Genomic DNA, 22,500 nt, shown 5'->3' with positions numbered 1-22,500 from the left:
TAAATTGATTAAATGAGCTGGGGCTACCAGCGATACAGTTTCCCTCATATGACCGAAACACTGACCACAAAACATTAAACGCAGAGATGAGCTGTGGCATGTTTTCTTGCTGGGGGAGGGCCCATAGTACCACATAATACACGTGCTGGTGTGCATGTTTTCTCTTTAACTTTAATAGATCACCAGTGGGTGTAACGGGAAGTGTCATCTCTCCCCCTACTGGCACACATTAACTTCAGTTACTCACTTGGGAATGTGAGGCCAACTGTTGCCATGTCTGCTCATTATAATACTCTGTTATAAGCGACTTTGGGCTTGTTTGTCTGTGTTGCTTACTTGGGCTTGCTTCATAATGTTGTTTTTTCATCGCAAGGACCCCCAGATTAATATGTATTTGTCCGCGGAACCCCATCTGAAATTTTGTGCCAGGGACCCTCAAGAAAAAAATTAAAATGTGTCACTTTATTTCGTCCAATATTCTTTTTAAAATAGTAGCTCTACAAGCTTGTAGATCCCAGTCGCTTTTTTTGGGCTTGTTTTCATTGGCCTGGCCGCTTGTTTCTCTTGCAAAATCTGGCAACACTGCCAATAACCTCAGGAAGACTCACACATGCACTGGCTGTATATTGGAAAGCCTTTTTTTAAATATCCTTTATGCTTCACAGGGAGCTTTGAGGGGTGCCTTTACCTTTCACCAATGGCTGACTGATATTGTAGTTTTTGGTCCTGAGAGAATATCTCAAAAATATAAATTAATTAGGAATGAGTAAACATGGAGCCATATATTTCTTTTATGTGTATTCGACTGGCAGAAGTGCGTACAATAAGATCAAAAGAAAAATGTGATTGTCTTGCAAACACACTGCAAGGACTGCAAGCAAAGCAATGACATTTTTTGTTCTTCCTCAAAAGTGGCCTTAAAAAGACCTAAAATGTAGCCTATGTTACTTGCTTGCAGCAGGCGGTACAAATGTCAAATACAAACTCTGCCGTACTTACGCACTCATAAGCCACCCCTGAAGACTGGATTATACAGGGGGAGATCAAAGAGATATAAGTGATGGTTTGAGATCTTGCACAATGGATGTAATCTAGATTTATAAACACAAGTCAAAGCAAACACAAGATGGATGGCGCAGGGAAACAGATAAAGGGAGATAAAAAAGGTAATTCATCACATATTCTTATTGCCGTCTGGTGTTCTCTATACAGTGATTGTCATGAAATCTAAATGAGGTTGTCATAACTGTCCAAGAAATGTTGAATGTCGCTGTCTTCCTTTTCTATTGTCATAAACATTGTCAAAAGGTTAAAAGATTGGTAAATAATTTCACCAGGGGAGTAGAGGGCGTTATTTTATACCATGTGCACCCAGTGAATAAGGAATAGAAATTGCAAAACATTTCGTATAGCCTATGTTTGGTGTAGAGTACTGCGTGGTGTAGAGGTAAAACACTTGTCCACAGAGGGCCGCTTATCTTTAACCACTTAAGGGTCTTCAACATTTTTCAGGCCAAAGACCCCTTAGCTGAGAGAGAGTTAAAGCAGGGACCCCCCATTACATATTGTATAAAAGTGTGTTGCAGATTAAACTCTTTCATAGATTTCATAGACTTGTTTGACAGCACAAGCATCAGTGTAAAGCGTCAATACTTGACCTTTCTTTTTGCCCTCTACACCAACCCTCTTTGCCGAAAATAGCTGATCTACAATCTCAGAGCTTGTAGATTGGCTATTTTTGGCAAAGATTCTCATCAGAATAGAGATGCTAGGGTTCAAGTGGTTCATGTAAAAAACTATCACACAAAGATTTGGCGGCGAAGTGTCCTTAAACTATGTTATGGCTTCAATTATGTTATAGTATGTAATGTTTTATTATGGATACTGTTGACGATGATCGAGATAACATTAAGTGTCCTTGAGCAAGGCACTGAACCCCTACTGTAACTGCTTCCAAAGAGCAGGTTGGTGCCTTGCATGGTTTTCTCTGCCATTGGTATGTTAGTGTATGTGTGTGTGTGTGTGTGTGTGTGTGTGTGTGATTGGGTGAAATTAATGTAATGCACATTGTAAAGCGCTTTGGATAAAGGTGCTATATGAACACACCATTTACCATTGACCCAAAAAGCCTCTGTTAGAAAGCAGGACTGACGCAGCACTTTACTGACATTTGCGTCACAACCAATGAGCATTCCAAAAGACAAGACGCGCCTCCATCTCTTCAGCCTGTAAATGAGCACCAGAGAGTGTGTGTGTGTGTGTGTGTGTGTGTGTGTGTGTGTGTGTGTGTGTGTGTGTGTGTGTGTGTGTGTGTGTGTGTGTGTGTGTGTGTGTGTGTGTGTGTGTGTGTGTGTGTGTGTGTGTGTGTGTGTGTGTGTGTGTGTGTGTGTGTGTGTGTGTGTGTGTGTGTGTGTGTGTGTGTGTCTTTGTGCGCGCGATTTATGTACTTCTGGTGTGACTTGGCCTAAGTGTCCTGAACAAGGGATTATCCTTTATCAAAGGTGATAAAGTTGTTATTGCCTCACAGGGCAGGTTTTTTTTTCAGTTGTCTTCGGTAGATTTGATTTGTGCACAAAGGTTTACAAAGCAGGTGAGCTATGATGATAAACTGAAAAGAATTATGGAACCATAAACAGTGATGTAACCATCAAGTGTGACATCATGTAAATGTTGGTGTGGCATGATTTGCATCAGCATCAGAGGCGCTTCTAGAACTTGCATAATGCACTGTTGGGGTCCCCTGAAAGAAGGGTGCCCCCACAAAGACACCCCACCACAACCACACATACGATTTTACTTTATTATCAGCTCTCACTGAAATTTGTCTTGCGACTCGATCAGCAGCCATGAATGCGACACATAATACACACATTTGACAGAGAAACAAAGCAAAACAATTTGAAGACGAGAGCTATGTCCACCACTCAGCCTACCCCAGGCCAGACTCTAAATTAAGCCTCAAAATCGACTGATGAACAAAGGACTTCTTTAGTCTGAGCTTATTGTATGTTGGAACGCTGTATCTCCTTCATGAAGGCAGAAACCTATATATTATGTTCCCTTTTCAAAACATGGCTTGTGTTTGAAGTGATATTCCTTGCCAACCTTACCATACTGTTATTATATGTAGATGCATAGAGTCTCTCAAGTTGTCCAACAATCTTTGAAAAATAATGTTCAGTTGTTGCAGTAGTTGTGACTTTAAGGCAACAGACAAACATCCTGATCCATTGGTCACTGGTCTATTTAAAACCTCTTTACTAGTGAGCATGTGTCAAAAGTCACTGGCAGAAAATAGCATGGCACACTCGACCACTACCAACAACACACAGCAGTCCATGCAATGCCGTTGAAATGAAACGAAATGAAATGAAATACAGAAGGAAGCATTATTGAAATCCTCCTGCAAACCACTGTGAGGCCAGCTCCTGGACAACCTCTCCAAACGGGTATGTCAGTTCTGTTCTGAGTGCACTCGAAAAAAAATCTATCGCTTCCATTCATCCATAATGCTGGGAACTGCCTCTGCATGTCTGCTTGGTGAAAGGTTATACCTTTACACAGTTAGCAGGCTATGTTTAGCACGCTGAGAGTGCCTCAGTGCCATTACCTTCTCCATAACTGTATTGTTTCTATGGGGGCAAAACCACTCAGCTATAGTGAGAGTGCTGCACGTGACTTCAACAGTCACTGGCCACCCTGCTACCATTGCTCTCTACCAGTGTCATTATACTGTAGGCCTATAGCCTTGCCGCATTGCACCTGTCAGCGGGGAGTGTTGGGCGGGAGGAGTAGGACAAAGTCCTCCCGGTGGAGGCTCCTCACTGGCAGGTGAGTCAGTAGGATACGACAGTGCAGTGACGACACGGAAGTGTGTGCGGGGGAGGATTCAATTGGCATAACGACTAAATTGGGGAGAAAAAGGGGTTAAAAGATTATTGGCTACTCTAAATATTTAAAAAAAGAAAAAGCCTTGCCGCATTGATGACCTGAACTGAACACTTTAGTGGCTACTTGTCCCAGGGCTATTTTAAATGTTTTTTTTGTTTTTTTTTAACCCATTAAGACCTGAGGCGATTCTTAAAAAATAAACAGTCTTTTTGGAAAAAAATCTTCAAAAATAGCAGATATACAAGCTCATTGCGCGGCACTCGGTGCCGCGCTATGAGCTTGTATATCTGCTATTTTTGAATAGCCAAAGAAATCTAAAGTGACAGAGATGCGTTCCAGGAAATCTATTTGGATTTTCTTTTACCATTTAAACACTATATAGGCCTACTTCAGGGGTCTATACTAGGCCCCCTCATTTTTTCCCTCTTCACCAAATCTCTGCCCCAGTTTGTAGGCCACAGACCCCCATTTTTATCAATGGGACCCCACAATTGTAAAGTCCTTGGTTTAATTTAACTCTGACAGTATACAAATGGAACCAAATGCACCCGTAAAGGTCCATAAGGTTCCATTTGTACACTGTCAGAGGTAAAAGACCTGTAAGGGTCCATTTGGTTTGTCATTATCAATCACTTAGCTGGGGACCGCTTGGAACCCTCTCAAGGACCTGTGGGGGTCCTTGGACCCAACATTGAGAACCAGTGCCCGTAAATACTGTTCAGATCTGGGGAAAGTTATGTTTTGATAACAGCAGGTTCAGTCATAGCTCTTCAAATCAATTTGAATATATAACAATACTGTATTTCTATATTGGCCTATGGTATATACTTTCTAAATTTTATCTAACAGTGGTGTAAAGTAACAATGTAACAAGTAATAAGTAAAGTAAAGTAACAATGCGATGCGACGCATTGTGAGCTTGTAGATCTGCTATTTTCAAAAGATTGTTATACATTTGAAAACTTTTGTACTTTTAATCAAGTCCATTTTGAATTCCGGACTTTTACTTGTAACAGAGTATTTCTACATTGCAGTATCGATACTTTTACCTTAAAAAAAGAGTACTTTTTCCACCACTAGTGATCTAACATGTGTTCTCCTGGCTGACAGAGGTTGTGCAGCAGCAGGCTAATCCATGGATGCTCCAGTGTTGGAGAGTTCTCAGGCTGAGCATGGCCTGACTCTCCTGAAGCAGCTGGACAGAATGAGATCCACTGAGGAGCTCACTGACGTGGTTCTCCTGGCAGAGGGCGCTGCCTTTCCTTGCCACAGGGTGGTGCTGTCTGCCTTCAGTCCTTACTTCCAGGTAACGTTTGCATTGCAGGACAGGACAGAGTCTTTCCTCTTTCTACTAGTTGTAGCCAGTGGTGGAAAAAGCAGGTTCAGTCACAGCTCTTCAAATCAATTTGAGTATATAACACAAGACTAAGTAAATGTACTTAGTTACTTTACACCACTGGTTGTAGCTGCTGTGCTGCTGCATGGTTCAATGTCAAGAAGTAAACAGAAGGTACATCAGGGAAATATTCATTCGTTTTTGTTCTTCAGTTTGGTGTGTGGTTTCAGTTTAGTCTTTAGTTTGTCTTATAGTATGCTATGTGCATGTGCAAGTACTTTTAGGAATTGACTAGTTTTAGTTTGTTTTTATAGTCTTAATTGTGGGTTTTCAGGTAGGTCTATTATGGGGTAATGTTTATTGAAGCTGAAAAGGTAGGATGAAAGAAAAACTAGATCAAAGATGATATTTCATGTTTTAGTTAGTTTTGCATTATTTTCCCCCTTTTATTTTTTGTCTTAGTTTTAGTTATATTAACCCTGAAAGGTATTCATGCAATAATTATTATTATCTGTTTAATTGTACATCTAAGAACTAAACATTATATAATCACATAAATAAATACAAGCAAAGCTTTTGTATTTGTATTGCTATTGTCATAGTGTCTGCTTTGCGTTCTATTGTCTCAGGCCATGTTTACATGTGGTCTGAGGGAGACCCGGGCTGGAGAGGTGGCCCTCAGGGACACTCCTGCCCACAGCCTGGAGCTCCTGCTGGGCTACATGTACCGCGGCCAGCTGCCCATCTCCAATGACAACATCCAGGGTGTGGCTGCAGCCGCCTTCCTGCTCCACGTAGATGGAGCCTTCAGGTGGGTGAAGCAAGCAGGTAGGATTTGGGTTATATTATAACAACCTGAGATGCTTTTGCCAGAGACCAGGGCAGGCCTTGGCTTCATCAGAGCAGACCTTCATCAGAGCAAGACTAGCCACTTTGAACACAGCACACAGTGGTTTTTAATTGTTCCAAAATGACTTTCTATCTATTTTGTACAACAGAAGTTGCCTTGGGACGTTTATCTTGTGATTTGTTCCAGTCAAAGAACACTTTCTACCTTTTGTGTGAACAGCCACATAAAGTGCATAATACTTTGACTTTAAACTATCAGTTATTTTTATTGGAGGGAGGGGATTAACAAATTACCTTGTCCCACCACTTCTTAAAGAAAATTACATTGAGCCAAGTGTCACAAAGTAGTGTTTTCATCTTCATGTCTTTATTCTCACTGCTTCAGGTTGTGTCAACGATATATGGAGGCCAGTATGGACCCGTCCAACTGTGTAGGCCTGTACCACTGGGCCAAGGCCCTGGGAACCGCGGACCTGGCTGATTGCGCCCTGAAATACCTGTGTCAGCATTTCTCTCAGGTTCTTGATTTTGCTTCCGATCTTCAAAGTTGAATAATGCAAAGTATTAAATAATCAAACTGCTGTATGAATATTTGCTGGGCCTCGGACAACACAAGATGTTATAAGACCCACAGCAGTCCATGCAATGCCGTTGAAATGAAATGAAATACAGAAGGAAGCATAATTGAGATCATCCTGCAAACCACTGTGAGGCCAGGTCCTGCACAACCTCTCGAAACGGGTATGTCAGTTCTGCTCTGAGTGCACTCGAAAAAAATCTATTGCTTCTATCCAAGTGCAGTTATATTCATAATATAGCCATACTGTAGTATGTATGGCTATATTGTGAATATAACTGCACTTGGATACATCTAGGTCTCCTTTTGGATCTCTGCCATACAACCTCGCTGACCTCTCCTTCTCTTAGAACAATTTGGTCTTTGATTGATTGAATACTTTATTAACAGTTTGCAAAAAATACAGGGGTACAGTTATACAATAATGCTAAAAGGATAACACAAAAAGCCCTGAGGGCTTGTTTCCATTGTGGTCCTATGTATTCAATTAATCAGGACATATAAAGACATTTCAGTCAGACAACTCTTGGATTGATAAGGGAATCATAGAAACAGAACCCACAGGTGGATGCTGAGGTGGTGGTGGGAGCAAAAAAAACGTCATAGAGCAGAGCACAAAGCAGCAGCAGAACAACAAGATGGCAGAGCAGCAGCAAGAAGAATGAGCTGTGAGCAGGGAGGTTTAAATAGCCCGCACCAATCAGATGGGAGTGAGCATGTGACTGATCAGCTGATCAGGAATTGGCGCTCCTTTGAGTTCTCTGCCTGAACTTGCGCCGCAGGCTTCACATCATACAATACTATACAAGAAATCATCAATACTAGGAGCAGTAAAAGTATATTTCCAGAAATGTACAGGTCATTTCTTTTGGCAAGCTAGACAACTTGTCTAGGTCCAGTTGCAAATTGCAGACAGGTGCCCTTTTAAAAGTGGTTTTGAAGGAGGGTAGGAAGTCGTACTTTTTGATGGCTGTGGCATAATAGTAGAATTCAGCCCCATGTTTGTGCCGGATCTTGGCCTCCTTTTGTACTCTAATCATTCTCAGGACTCACTCAGCATCAAACATGATCAGACTTTGCTGAGATTTTGTGCACTCTCACCTGCTCTCTCTCTCCTAAACGTTGTCAGCTCCATCCTCAAAACACCTACAATTAATATTCATTATGCTCTCATTCTTCCTTCTACTGCTCTGTTACATCTGCTTCTCCCTTGCTCCTTGTTTCCAGGTGTGTGAGGAGGAGGAGGTTCTCGAGCTGGACTGCCACAGTCTCGGCGCTCTGCTGAGCTCGGACGACCTCAACGTCTCCCAGGAGGAGAGTGTGCTTGAGCTGGTGCTGCGCTGGGTGGCGAGGCGGAAGGGCCAATCCCAGAGCGAAGCCCAGGCCGTGGAGCTCCTCCAGCGGGTGCGGTTGGAACTCGTGGAACCTGGATTCCTCCGCAAAGCCAGGAGGAGAAACCCGGTGAGGAAGGGACCGTGAGAAAGCGAATTCAAATTCCACATTCACTCTTACTCATGCATTCATAATAATCCATGTTGCTCCTAGATTTTGCTGCGTGATGCGGAGTGCTTTGGCATGATCGATGACGCTCTCCAGACCTCCGGCCTGTCCGAGACGGCGGCTCCCCCGCGGCCAGCCCTTCGCTACGGCATGGAGACCGCCAACCTGCTGCTCTGCTTGGGAGGGGTGGACGAGTCAGGGGTGCCCGCCCGCCGCGGGGGGCGCGCCGACCTCAGCTTTTGCTTCTCGCCCCGAGGCAGGCGCACGTACTACATACCCTCTCCGCTGAAGGGCTCCGGGGGCAAGGGTCAGGTCACGGCGGGAGTGGTGACGCGAGATAACAGCATAGTGGTGGCCGTTGAGGCTGAGGACCAGCACAGGACAAAGAGGCTGGACATTTACAGGTTTGTGTGCTTACGTGGGGGGAGGGGGTTCTGTCTGTTGCACACATGAAGTGACAAGAACAAATGACATAAATGTGAATTATGACCGTGACAACACTGTGAAAACAGGGCGGTCCCTCAACCTCCGCGGGAGGCGGTTTTTCACCCCCCCAGACCGGCCAGGGAGCGACCAACCGGCTCCCGTACGGTACCGGTACGACCCATCGTTCAGGCGCTATCGCTGTTTTAAGACGAAAAGCGTAGATCTACAAGCACCGGTCAGCGAAAGCCCCCTGTGTACACTCTGAGGAGCTGACCGCCCCTCCAGAGCATGGGAACTTGGGAAGCAATGGCGAACCAATCATCAACAAGGTCTCGCAAAGCGCCCACATTTTGAAGAAACGCCCTTTTTTCGTCGGCTGGTTAATACCCCAGTCAAAAACTCAAACATCCATACAGTCTTGGAAGCATGCATGCGGTGGCAACATTTAGGGTCCCAGCCAGGGTATGACCATTGCCATAATTAAATTGACAAGACCATTTCTACGTCAAAAAGTTAACAAAAACTATACTATAAAAAAAAATCACACCCTGTGTGAAGTGGGCGGTGTCTTGCTAGCTAATCACAATACTGAATGGAGTCAACCAATCATGTACAAAAGATAAATACATTTATTGAAACACTCTTTATGATGGACGAAACCATAACTTGAAAAAAAACAATTTTTGTTTTTTTTCAAGTTATGCTTTCTTATATAGGGCTATGCACATGTGTCATGTGACACTGGCCAATCACAGTCCTGAATAGACTGTGATTGGCCAATCACAGCGCAGGATAATTCTACAAATTTCCTGGGCCCAGATCACAGCGCAGGAAAATGTACATTTTTCCAAATCTCACTTATAGGGGCGGTTTCACCGCCCAAAAATATTGTCAAATATTACCTAAGAAAGAGGCAAGAATTGTGAAAATAGCTGATCTACACAAGTCATTGTGAGCTTGTAGTTCAGCTATTTTCACAATATTTATCAGTGGAACCAAGTCAAACAAAATGTATAATGCCCCAATTCCAAGTGCGTGTCAGGGTGGGGGGGGGGTCCCCATTTCAAATATTTTGGGGGGGTCACAGCCTGAAAAGTTTGGGAACCCTTGATCCAAGCTGCATAATGGCCCCCGTCTGTGTCCCCAGATACGAGCAGTCCGAGGACAACGGCTGGGCCTGGGTGCAGCTGCTCTCGGCGGGATACAGAGACATGTACGCGCTGGGGTCGCTAGGCGACAACATCTACGTGATCGGCGGCCAGATGAAAGTGCGGCACCAGTACGTCATCACGGACAGCGTGGAGAGATGTTCGCCGAAGAGAGGAGGCAGCTGGCTCAGCTTCGCACCGCTGCCTGTCCGCCTGGCCTGTCACTGTGTGGTCAGCCTGAGGGACCACCTCTACGCGCTCGGGGGCTGGACGCCACAGGTACGTGTAACGCCCCGGGATTCAAACATCTTAATCACTAGCCTAAAGGGGAATTCCCCTTTGACCTGGGGAGATATTAGGCTTTAGGTCATCTGGCAGAGGCTCTCTGAGCCACTACTGCTACATAAGCACTGCATGGCCTGTCAATTAACCACTTGTCTTAAACCCTATACTTGGTTGACCAAAGTCCCTCAGGGCTCTATACTGTGGGCTTGTAGATCTGCTATTTTCCTGCGAAAGAACTCCCAACAGTACGGATACCAGTGTTTTAAGTGGTTAGTCATACTGTGTAACTTTTTTTTTTCTAAACTTTTATATCCCACGATTTTGTAACATTATTTTTTTCACCCAGTGCCAATTGCCTAAGTTGTAATCCTGGGCGCTACTCTCCCTCTGCCAGCCTAGGGAGAGCCCAGAACTGAGCTCATGCCTCCCTCAATGCATGAGGAGCTAGCAAGCCGCTTCTTATCACCTGACAGGTTGGAGTTTCTCCGGTTGGACGTAGTACGTGGAAGGAACACGTTATTTCAAGCAGTTCCTGGCCAGAGGGAGGCAGTATAGAGACCAGGATTACTGCATGTTTTTTGTGAGGGTATCTACTAGTGATGTGCGGGTCGGGTTTTTTCATGACCCCCCCCTCCCCGCCCCGCCACGGAACCCAACCCGCCTCAACCCGCCCCGCGAACCCATATATAAATCTATGGCTCAACCCGCCCCGCGACCCGCGGTGGGGAAAAAAGATAATCACATTCATAATAGCTCAGATTTATATAGCGCTCTTTTAAGTACCCAAAGTCGCTTTAAATGTCTACAGTAGCACAACATTGTCATGGGCTAAATAAACAAGCATGTTGTTCAAAATAGGTTATTTTATAATTTTTTGCGTGTGAGAGCGGCTGACCCGCTCACCCGCAGCCCGCATAATTGCCTCTGAAATCCTGACTCGACCACCCGCGCCGCGGGTTGACCCGCGGGTTACGGGTCGGCCCGCTCATCACTAGTATCTACCCTACGGGACACGAGGAGAACATGCAAACTCCACACAGAAAGGCCCTTTCGCCCACCCCACCAAGGGTATGGGTACTGATGACGCGGAGGAGAGGACACGCCCACAGCGTCCCCGGTGGGAATCAAACCCAGGAGCTTCTAGCTGTGAGACGACAGCGTCAGCGTCTGTGTAACTTTTTCCAATTAAACACAAGTTTTCTTTCTCTATAATCTTTCTCTCTAAACACTTGATTAGCTACGGACATGCACACAAATGCGACAAAGAAACAGACAGACAGACAGACAGACCATCTTCTATACTTTTTTTGGACTGTACTTAACTTAATTTCCTTCTGGGTTCATCACAGTTCACCCTTTAATGCAGACAGGATGCAGTGTTTCCCGTGCTCTCACTGCATGCCATTCCTTCCTCCCTCCCTGTGCCTCTCATGGTGTCCCATAGGATGAATTCGGTAGCACTTTACAATAATGACCCGTTATAAAGCATTTATAAACGTTTATAAGCAGTTTGTAGACTATTAACAAATCATTAACAACCTGTTTGTTGACATTTGTAAATGATTACTAAAACCTTTATAACTACAGTTACAAATCATTTATAAAGTATTAGTAAGTAGTGAACTATTCATGAATAAGCCATTTATATACATCTGTAAATGATTATTAAATCATTTGTAACGACCCATTCTAAAGCATTTATAAACGTTTATAAGTAGTTTGAAGACTATTAACAAATCATTAACAACCTGTTTATTGACATTCGTAAATGATTACTAAAACCTTTATAACTATGGTTACAAATCATCTATAAAGGTATTAGTAAGTAGCAAAACTTTTCATGAATAAGCCATGTATAATACATCTGTAAATGATTATTAAATCATTTGTAACTGATGTTACACAATATATAAAAGCTATTGGTAGCTTGTTCATGTTTAACATATGCTTTGTAAAACATTCCTAAAGTATCTATAAATCCTTAGTACATGTTATTATGTGCCCTATAGTAAAGTGAAGACAGTTCATCATTTACAACTGTCTGTTAATTTGTTTGTTCATGTTTAACATATGCTTTGTAAAACATTCCTAAAGTATCTATAAATCCTTAGTACATGTTATTATGTGCCCTATAGTAAAGTGAAGACAGTTCATCATTTACAACTGTCTGTTAATGTGTTTGTTCATGTTTAACATATGCTTTGTAAAACATTCCTAAAGTATCTATAAATCATTAGTACATGTTATTATGTGCCCTACAGTAAAGTGAAGACAGTTCATCATTTATGACTGTCTGTTAATGTGGACTTTCTCCTTACCTGTTGCAAACTACCTGGCTTTCATGAATGCAGACACCAAACAATTACTAGAAATATCTTTCATGTTAAGCAAATGATGCGTAAGACATTCGTAAAGAGTATGTAAAACATTTGCAGACGTTATCATAGGCCTGAGCCTAGTTGCTTCTTTTGGGCTTGTTTTCATAGACCTGTCCACTTGTTTCTTTTGCAAAATCTGGCAACACACTGATTACCTGCATTACACCTGCAGTAGCCTACTAGGGAGGAAGTGAACAGTGATGCAGTTGCAGACTGGACAGAAATATGTCTAATTCATGTTTTATGTGTTTTAACTGTCTTGTTGCAGGTGATCGAGGTAACATAAAATGGCTAATCTTACACACATGAAGTAGCATTATGACCAGGGGGTATTTTTATGGTGGCTGTTTGTATCCACAATGTTTGTTTTGATGTGTAGGCTAGTAATGTCCTCCATGCTTAGCAGTTTAGCTTAGCAGCTAAAGCTAACTTGCACTGGGAGGTGGTGACTGCAGAGGCTCCAAGCTGCTACTCTGTGATTCTGTTGTGATGAATTTCTTTGTTTAAATGTCAGTGTGTGTGCTGTGGCCAAGAGTTGCTACATTTTATATCTTAATAAATTGTTTTATACTTTTATACTCTATAACGTTACTTCTGCCACTTTTTGATGTCACATGTTTTACTAATCATTGTTAAACATGAAATAATAATGCATAGTCTTCACTTTACAACAAGGCCCATGATAACGTTTGCAAATGGTCAACATACTCTTTACGAATGTCTTACGAATCATATATTAAACATGAAAGATAATTCTAGTAATTGTTTGGTGTCTGCATTCATGAAAGCCAGGTAGTTTGCAACAGGTAAGGAGAAAGTCACATTAACAGACAGTTGTAAATGATGAACTGTCTTCACTTTACTATAGGGCACATAATAACATGTACTAATGATTTATAGATACTTTAGGAATGTTTTACAAAGCATATGTTAAACATGAACAAAAACATTAACAGTGAGTTGTAAATGATGAACTGTCTTCACTTTACTATAGGGCACATAATAACATGTACTAAGGATTTATAGATACTTTAGGAATGTTTAACAAAGCATATGTTAAACATGAACAAGCTACCAATAGCTTGTATATATTATGTAACATCAGTTACAAATGATTTAATAATCATTTACAGATGTATTATACATGGCTTATTCATGAATAGTTTTACTACTTACTAATACCTTTATAGATTATTTGTAACCGTAGTTATAAAGGTTTTAGTAATCACTTACAAATGTCAATAAACAGGTTGTTAATGATTTGTTAATAGTCTACAAACTGCTTATAAACGTTTATAAATGCTTTAGAATGGGTCGTTACAAAAGTTTTAATAATCATTTACAGATGTATATAAATGGCTTATTCATGAATAGTTTACTACTTACTAATACTTTATAAATGATTTGTAACTGTAGTTATAAAGGTTTTAGTAATCATTTACAAATGTCAACAAACAGGTTGTTAATGATTTGTTAATAGTCTACAAACTGCTTGTAAACGTTTATAAATGCTTTATAACGGGTCATTATTGTAAAGTGCTACCATGAAGACTACTACTAATGCTAGTACTGTTACAATTGTTGCTATAGTATAAGGGTCTCTGCTAGCATATACACATAGCATAGCATTTATACAGCTAGCTATGCCTTATTGCACATTTATATGCCTCAAGCCTCATTGCTCATTTATACTGTATACATATTATTTACCTTTTTTCTCCCTGCCCGTATTATGCTATGCTGATGTGGACACTGCTGAAGACTTCTACATATTTATTTTGTATTATTCTTATCTATCTTAGTTTTTGGGCGGTTTCACCGTTGGGCGGTTTCACCGTTTCACCGGTTTTCACCCCTATATGTGAGGTTTGGATATTTGCACCCCCCAATCCTGCGCTGTGATTGGCCACCAGTGTACCCCCTAACCCTGCACCGTGATTGGCCAATCACAGTCTATTCAGGACTGTGATTGGCTAGTGAAACATGACACATGTGCATAGCCCTATAAATAGGACTATGCACTTAAAAAAAACACATTTATGTTTTTTTTAAAGTGAATCACACATTGTGGGTGGAAAGGGTAATAAACATTTCAATAAATGTATTTATTTTTTGTACATGATTGGTTGACTCCATTCAGTATTGTGATTAGCTAGCAAGACACCGCCCACTTCACACTGGGTGTGATTTTTTCTTTATTAATTGTTGTTGTAGCAGCGTACTTTATGAACTGCACACAATTGGATTTAGCTTCTTAGTGTAGTGACAAATAAAACCTTTCGATTCTGATTACGATTGTGATTCCTCCTTCCCTCCCTGTATGTGTCTCATCATGGTGTCTCATAGGATGGTGAGGATGAGGATCCAGACAGGCTGAGTAACCGTGTGTTCCAGTTTGACCCGGGCAGAGACTCATGGACACAGTGTGCCTCCATGAAGCAGTGCAGGTATCGCTGTGGCTCGGCTGTCCTCAACGGAGAGATATACGTCCTAGGTCAGACATCGTGACTAATGTTAGTTTAATCATTGCTCTGTGCTTTGAAAGGAGCAGGCTAATGGGGCCTAGATCACTGTTTCCCAAACACTGGGTCGGGACTCATGCATGTTTGGGTCGCTGACCAATTTTTATGAGTTGCGAGTAAATATCCCCTTTTTTCCTTTCCTACATGAAAAGAAAAAAGTATATATATATATATATATATATATATATATATATATATACTGTGTATATATATATATATACTATATATAAATATAGCAGATCTATGAGATCTGATTGTAGATGTGCTATTTTCACTAGTTTGGGTCCCGGGCAAACATTACATTTCACGAGGTACAGTCTGTCAGGCTACCTCGTGCTGTTTACATTTCTGTCTAATAAAGAATTCAATCAATCAATCAGGGCATTAATTTACGAAAAAACTAAACGTAAAAAAGTTGAAACATGTAGGTACGAGGTGTCTGTGTGTTGTTCAGGTGGTATAGGTTGTGTGTTGTTGTTGTTCAGGTGGTATAGGTTGTGTTGTTGTTGTTGTTCAGGTGGTATAGGTTGTGTGTTGTTTTTGTTGTTCAGGTGGTATAGGTTGTGTTGTTTTTGTTGTTCAGGTGGTATAGGTTGTGTTGTTTTTGTTCAGGTGGTATAAGTTGTGTGTTGTTGTTCAGGTGGTATAGGTTGTGTGTTGTTGTTGTTCAGGTGGTATAGGTTGTGTGTTGTTGTTGTTCAGGTGGTATAGGTTGTGTTGTTTTTGTTGTTCAGGTGGTATAGGTTGTGTGTTGTTGTTGTTCAGGTGGTATAGGTTGTGTGTTGTTGGTGTTGTTCAGGTGGTATAGGTTGTGTTGTTTTTGTTGTTCAGGTGGTATAGGTTGTGAGGGGGAGGACCGTGGCCAGTCTCGTCGCTGCCTCAGCTCGGTGGAGATCTACAACCCGGAGGCGGACGTGTGGCGAGCGGGGCCGCCGCTGCCCATGTCCTTCCTGTCCCTCCGAACCAACGCCTCCAACGTAGGAGTGGTGGACGGCAAGCTCTACCTCTGTGGATACTTCAAGGCAGCAGGTCGGTGCTCAGGAATTTCAAAAGTTCTTCTCAGTCAGAACTGATTTCAGTTATTTGGATTCTATAGAGGCCTTCTCTTGGCCTAACTCTAAGCTTTCTCTAAAGCAGTGGTTCTCAAACTTTTTCGTGTCAAGGACCCCCAGATTTATATTAATTTGGCCTCGGACCCCCATCTGAAAAGGTTTTGTGCCAAGGGCCCCCAGAAGAGAAGATTTATGTTTAAAGATTTTTTTTTTTTTAATATTTTCAAAAGATTTTCAAAACTATTGCAGATCTACAAGCTCGCAGCGCGGCACAAAGTGACGCAGTGTGAGCTTGTAGATCTGCAATTTTTTAATAGCCAACATATAAATGGACGTTGTGCTGTGAAGCGTTGTGAGCTTGTAGATCTGCTATTTTTTAATAGCCAACATATAAATGGACGTTGTGCTGTGAAGCGTTGTGAGCTTGTAGATTTTTTGGTGTGCAACACAGGTGGCGCAACCAAGTATAAATCAGGCATAACCCTGTCCATAACCATAACCCATGTGGCTGGTAAAGTCAAGCCCTAGTATAATACATATTACTTTTTCAGCTACGGTAGTTTAATAAAAAAAAATTGATTTAAAAAAAAAAGTAATGAAAAAAAGACAGTACAAAGGTCACAAGTTCAAAGTATAAAACAGAAAAAGACAAGACATCTTTTCAGTTTCAGTGAGATTTTGTCTTTTTCTTTCAGTGAGTTGTCAACATGGTGGGTGTGTGTGTGTGTGTGTGTGTGTGTGTGTGTGTGTACTGCTTCATGAATGAGTTCCACGCGCTAAAGAGGTGGCCGTGTGTGTCACACGTCACAAATTTGGGTCTAAAAACAGATGCTGAATGAAATGAAACACATCCTGTTGTTGTGACAACGCAACAACACACTCTGGGAAACTGAGTCAGTGAATGCCAGTGAAATGATTATGCAGCATGTGTGTTGGAAATTAGATTTTGCGGCCGGTGAATGGGCTATACTTTCATTTTGTTCCTCGTTATGTGACAACCAGTGGTGGAAAGTAACTAAGTACATGTACTCAAGCACTGTACTTCAGTGCAATTTTGAGGTACTTTACTTTACTGGAGTATATCCAAATTTCTATACTTTTACTTCTACTCCATTACATCCCAGAGGCAAATAATGTACTTTTTACTCCACTACAATTATTTGAAAACTTTAGTAACTAGTTACTTTGTAGATTTTGATTATAATTACAAAACACACATTAACCACTTCAGCCCTATATACATTTCGGCCATTTGAAAATAGCCGATCTGCAAGCTCACAATGCGTCGCGACACGACGCATTGTGAGCTTGTAGATCGGCTATTTTCAAATGTTTTTGTATACATTTTGAACTTGTGAAATGGGACGTTCTGCACAATGAGTAGCCTACTTTTACTCTTGGTACTTGGAAGTATATTTTGATGCCAATATACTTGAACTCTTACTCAAGTGAAGTTTTGAATACCGGACTTGTACTTGTAAGGGCGCGGTCCCACCGCACTTCAAGATTCTTGAAAAGATGCACAAGACCATGAATCCACGCATTTGCATTGACAAAGCATTGGCAGATTCCGCCCCAGAGGTCAAATAAAAGTGCGGTGGGACCGTGCCCTAACAGAGTATTTCTACAATAGGGTATTGATACTTTTACTTAAGTAACAAATGTGAGTACTTTTTCCCGCCACTGTGTGACAACAGACCGTCATGAGATCATCACCAAGGAGGTCCTGGAGCTGGACCCTGCAGACGGCGTCTGGACGGTGGTGGAGAGACGAGCGGCCATGCACGACAGCTACGATGTGTGTCTGGTGGCCAGCCTTAACCCCCGGAACCTCATCGCGCCAGTTGAATTGAGTTGAATATTTCAATAGGAAAGAAATTGGGCATCTTCCTTACTTCCTTCACAGGTGTTACCAATGATTCTAATGAAGGCTCTGTTCCATTTAGTGTAGCACAGTGGTTCTCAAAACTTTTAATTTCAAGGACCCCCATAACTCTGAGAGTGTACAAATGGAACTCACGGGTCCATTTGGTTCCATTTGTACTCTCTTAGAGTTACACACCCGTAAGGGGCCATTTGGAACCCCCTCAAGGAACCAGGAGGGTACCTGGTCCACACTTTGAGAACCATTGGTGTACGTAGCACAGTGTTTCCAGTTAATTAATAGCCAACATGCACAATATCAGCACCCTGCTTCTGTTTGACCAGAATATGGAACATAACCTTAATTAGTATCATTGGTAACACCTGTGAAGGAAGTATGAAGCTGCCCAATTTCTTTCCAACCAGACCCATAGAGAGAGATTTATAACACCCTTTGATCTCGCCGCAAAGCGAGCCGCTATGGGCTATAGTTCCAAACATTGGAACTTTCTCATTGATATATAGAGCAAGCATTTCCGCATTCCATTCTTACAAAGGGAGTCAACGCTAGTGTCGTCACTCGCATATTAGATCACGCTGTTTCCAATATGGCTGCTGCGCATAGAGCCTATTGACAAGTACGTACATCCCCAGGAGTCCAGGGGGTCCCCCAGCAAAATGAGGAACAGTTTAGCCACTTAAGTTTTTTTTTTTTCAGTCCATCTAAACTTCAGACATGATTTAATATCCAAGCTTTCACTTAGCAGTCGATTTATATTATTTTTTCTTCTTTTTTTCAGTTTACCAAACTTCAGACATGATTTTCACTTATCAGTGTGTTATTATACCCAAATTAATACCATACGCATCCCTTTAGTCTCAGTGGAGAAGATGAGCTATAGAAGCACTGCCTTTTGAAGGCTATACTGTATACTTGTACCTTTCAAGCCGGGAACACCTCTCTGTGTGTAGTTGTTGCTATAGACAATATATTGCAATATTGATTGTTTTAAATGTTTTGAATAAAAAAAAAAACAGAAAACTTAGTACAGGATGTAGAAGGCGTTTTTTAGACTCGGCCTCAGGTCTAAATGGGTTCAAAATTAAATGAGGGCTATTAAGCAGCCGTAAGTTAAAGCTAAACTGAAATCTTTAGATTTTACTCCATCTTCTCACTTGATCATAAAATACTCTACTCTAAAGCAGCGGCATCTTAGAGCCTTTTTATGGGTGCTCAAGCATTTCATGTGAACAGCCCTTTAGTCATACGGAAATGTTACTTTCATTTTCATTCTGACCAGATATCTATAAATATATTTTTTAACAGTTTGGCATGTCCAAAGATATGGTTTTCTGTTTGGATTTCCTAACTTAACATCTGTGTTACAGGCGTGGTCTGTCCCCAGTGAATATATTTCCCATCAGTAGGCAACTTTGGCTACGTTTTGATATTCATAATAAAAAGTCCCTGTAATTTTCTCCAGAATTGATCATTTCACAATAATATCCAAACATTTCCAATGAGTGCAGGTTTGTGTTGAAACACTTTCAATGAAAGTCTTTGCTATCTTGGAGCAACAAGGGACACAGGAGGTTGTTGGCTAAGGTATTGTCTTGATGTATGCTGTATAATTGATGTTGTAATGTTAATTGGTTGATTGAATACTTTATTAACAGTTTGCAGATGAGGTATATACGGTTGGTTTACAAAGATTGTTAAAGGGATAACACAAAAGCCTTTACGGGCTTGTTTCCATTGTGGTCCTGTGTATTCAATTCTTTAAGACATTTAAAGGGATAGTTCACCCCACAAAATCGATTAGTCACCCCATGAATGGTGGAGACTTGAATTCATGGATATTTGTTTGTTTTTGTCGCATTCCTAAGCCAATAATTTGATAGCCAGCGGACAGGTAGGCAGCGGTTCCGGTGTAGGAAACACAAAGGAGACTCTTTGTGTCTCCTACCGGAACCGCTGCCGGTCATCAAATGATTGGCTTAGGAATGCGACAAAAACTAAAAAATATCCATGAATTCAAGTCTCCATGGGGTGACTAATCGATAGAAAAAATGACATTTTGGGGGAGAACTATCCCTTTAAAGATATACAATAATAAACAAGACATCAACACTATGCAGTAGCTTAGGGGCTGAGCTCCCCTAAATGTCTGATCCTGAATAGCCCCTGTTTTAAAGTAGTCCTATAACACCACCATTGACCATCCTATAATTTTCGTATTTAACTAGTAAAATCCAGCCTGTAGGCTGTACCTCCAACTATTTATACCTCATTTCTTTAGCATCAACCGTTTTCTCACCAGATCATCACCCCAGACGTGTACTTGCTGACCTAAGTCTAGGCTAAAAAGTCAATGAGTTCCCAAATGTATTCTCCTGAGCTTGCTCCCTGGTCAAAATGTCAACAAGCAGGCGATTGAAGTGGTGATCTAAAGCATGACAGTGTGACCCCAGCACTGCATACCACGCATTCCTTGTTCCCTCTCCTCTGCCGGTTTAGCCGCTCAAACCGTTTAGACTTCATCACAAAGCCCAGAATGCTCCTTAAAGAGTGCTGCGCGTCTGCCTGTTGCTATGACAGCTGCCGTTGGTATGAGAGGCTGGCTGGCTCCACCCAGTGACCATGTGGTTTTTCTTTGCTCCTGTTCAGTGGTGGAAAGTATAACATGTACTCAAGTACTATATAAGTACAATTTTGAGGTGTTTTTTACTTTACTAGAGTATTTCCAGTTTTCAGTACTTTTACTTCCTACTCCACTACATCTCAGAGGCAAATATTTTACCTTTTTACTCCACTACAATTATTGGAAAACTTTAGTTACTTTGTAGATTTTGATTATTATTACAAAACATACATTACCCACTTCAGCCCTAAATATATTGACGACCATTTGAAAATAGCCGATCTACAAGCTCACAATGGGTCAGGATGCAAGGCATTGTGAGCTTGTAGATCTGCTGTTTTCAAAAGATTTTTATAAAACTTGAAATGGGACTTTCTGCATAATGAGTATTTTTTACTTTAGGTAGTTTAAGTGCATTTTGATGCCAATACTTTTACTTGCAACAGAGTATTTCTACATTGTGGTATTGATACTTTTACTTAAGTAAAACGTGTGAGTACTTTTTCCACCACTGCTGCTGGCTCCACCCAGTGACCATGTGGTTGTCTTTGCTCCTGTTGCTGTTTCTGGGGGGAGCGAGAGAAGGAGGAGAGGAGAGGAGACTAGAGAAGAGGAGAGGGGAGGAGAGTAGGGGAGAGGATAGGAGGAGTGAGCGGAGATAACAACGGTATGGGAGTTGGATGGATCGGATGCGCAAAACGTCTCCGCTGCTTCTATAGAACCTGCATCTATTCTCGACTCAAATCAAAACCGAAATTTCTGGATCTTTAGCAGAAAAGCCACCAGCTTGGCGACTTTGAATGACACTCTATGGACAACCGGTTGGTTGTCTGTTGCATTTGAACAGAAATCTAACATTTTGGGGCTGATCGCCGGATAAATCAAACATTTTTGGGGGGTGATCGCTGGATAAATCAAACATTTTTTGGGGGTGATCGCTGGATAAATCAAACATTTTTTGGGGGTGATCGCTGGATAAATCAAATTTTTTTTGGGGGTGATCGCTGGAAAATCTAACATTTTTGGGGGTGATCGGTCAGGTCCCAGTGGTGGAGTAGTAGTAGTAGTAGTAGTAGTAGTAGTGTTGTGGTTGACAGGTGGTGCGCGCTGTGCGCAGAGAGGAGGATCCGATGGGCTGGAGAGAAGCGGCCACAAGCGACGGTACGATGATCAACTCCGCCGGTGACCATGGGTCCGAGTGTCTGCTGCGAGGCACGGCGGCCACCGGCACCGATCAGCCCGGGGAGGAACCATCTCCCAGAGCCGGCAGGAGAAGCTGCTACTCCTCCTCTTCCTCCTCCTCCCGGAGGAGTGTGGAGAAGAAGAGGCATTACCGCACCACAGACGGGATTGTGTCGGTAGGCCTGTCACAGTTATTACAAATATTTTAATCGCCTAATCACAATTATTTGAGATAATCGCGATAATTTTTTGCATAATCGTCATAATCGTTTCCATGTTGAAAAATTGAAACATTTTCCCGAAATAGCTAAATTTTGTAATACTTTTTTTTAAAGTGCAAAAGTATTGGTATCAAAATATACTACCAAAGTAAAAGAACCCATCGTGCAGAATGTCCCATTTCACAAGTTTTCAAATGTATAAAAATCCTTTGAAATTTGCAGATCTACAATCTCACAATGCTGCATCATGAGGCATTGTGAGCTTGTAGATCTGCTATTTCTAACTTTTTTTGAAAGTATAACATGATCAAATAGCCTATGTCAGTAATTTCTTTGTATATTGAAGTTATTCTTCATAATCTGCCCTGTGCAATATTGTATTATATACGAAGCCTAAAAGGCAAACAGAAATTGAGTTTTTTTATCCACATGTTCCAATGTTCAAAATGATGCCAAAAACACTATTAAATCGTTAATTGCTATATCACTGTGTGACAATTAATCGTCAACTTAAATGTTTGTAATCGGGACAGCCCTGTGTGTCGGGGGGGCACCGGGACCTGAACACAGCAGCATCAGCATCAGCACCGGTGGTGGTGGTGGATGATGTGAAGAAGCACCAGCACAA

The 22,500-nt window shown here is 41.7% G+C and overlaps 2 protein-coding genes across 2 annotated transcripts in view; both read left to right on the top strand.

The window, feature by feature from the left end:
- Positions 1-3,323: 3,323 nt before the first annotated feature.
- LOC308096799 (kelch repeat and BTB domain-containing protein 12-like) lies at positions 3,324-17,829 on the top strand. The gene is made up of 10 exons (XM_080444266.1): positions 3,324-3,449; positions 5,002-5,197; positions 5,857-6,038; positions 6,462-6,594; positions 7,881-8,114; positions 8,199-8,557; positions 9,727-10,006; positions 14,737-14,884; positions 15,744-15,941; positions 17,662-17,829. Exons 2-10 carry the CDS (start codon positions 5,027-5,029, stop codon positions 17,820-17,822), a joined length of 1,866 nt encoding a protein of 621 aa, XP_080300392.1. The 5' UTR covers positions 3,324-3,449; positions 5,002-5,026; the 3' UTR covers positions 17,823-17,829.
- A 3,311-nt stretch (positions 17,830-21,140) lies between these two features.
- Positions 21,141-22,500, top strand: part of LOC308097087 (NUAK family SNF1-like kinase 1) — a 30,247-nt gene continuing 28,887 nt past the window's right edge. The window contains exons 1-2 of the mRNA XM_080444683.1: positions 21,141-21,827; positions 22,406-22,500. The exon at positions 22,406-22,500 is cut by the window's right edge and continues 97 nt beyond it. Coding sequence (XP_080300809.1) covers positions 21,600-21,827; positions 22,406-22,500 — 323 coding nt within the window. The 5' untranslated portion in view covers positions 21,141-21,599. The remainder of the gene's footprint in view (positions 21,828-22,405) is intronic.

This window comes from Gymnoscopelus braueri (genome assembly GCF_963280865.1).
Source record: "Gymnoscopelus braueri genome assembly, chromosome: 12".
NCBI classification, from domain to species: domain Eukaryota; kingdom Metazoa; phylum Chordata; class Actinopteri; order Myctophiformes; family Myctophidae; genus Gymnoscopelus; species Gymnoscopelus braueri.
The sequence above is the reverse complement of the archived record's forward strand: the minus strand, read 5'-3'. Positions and strand labels throughout refer to the sequence as shown.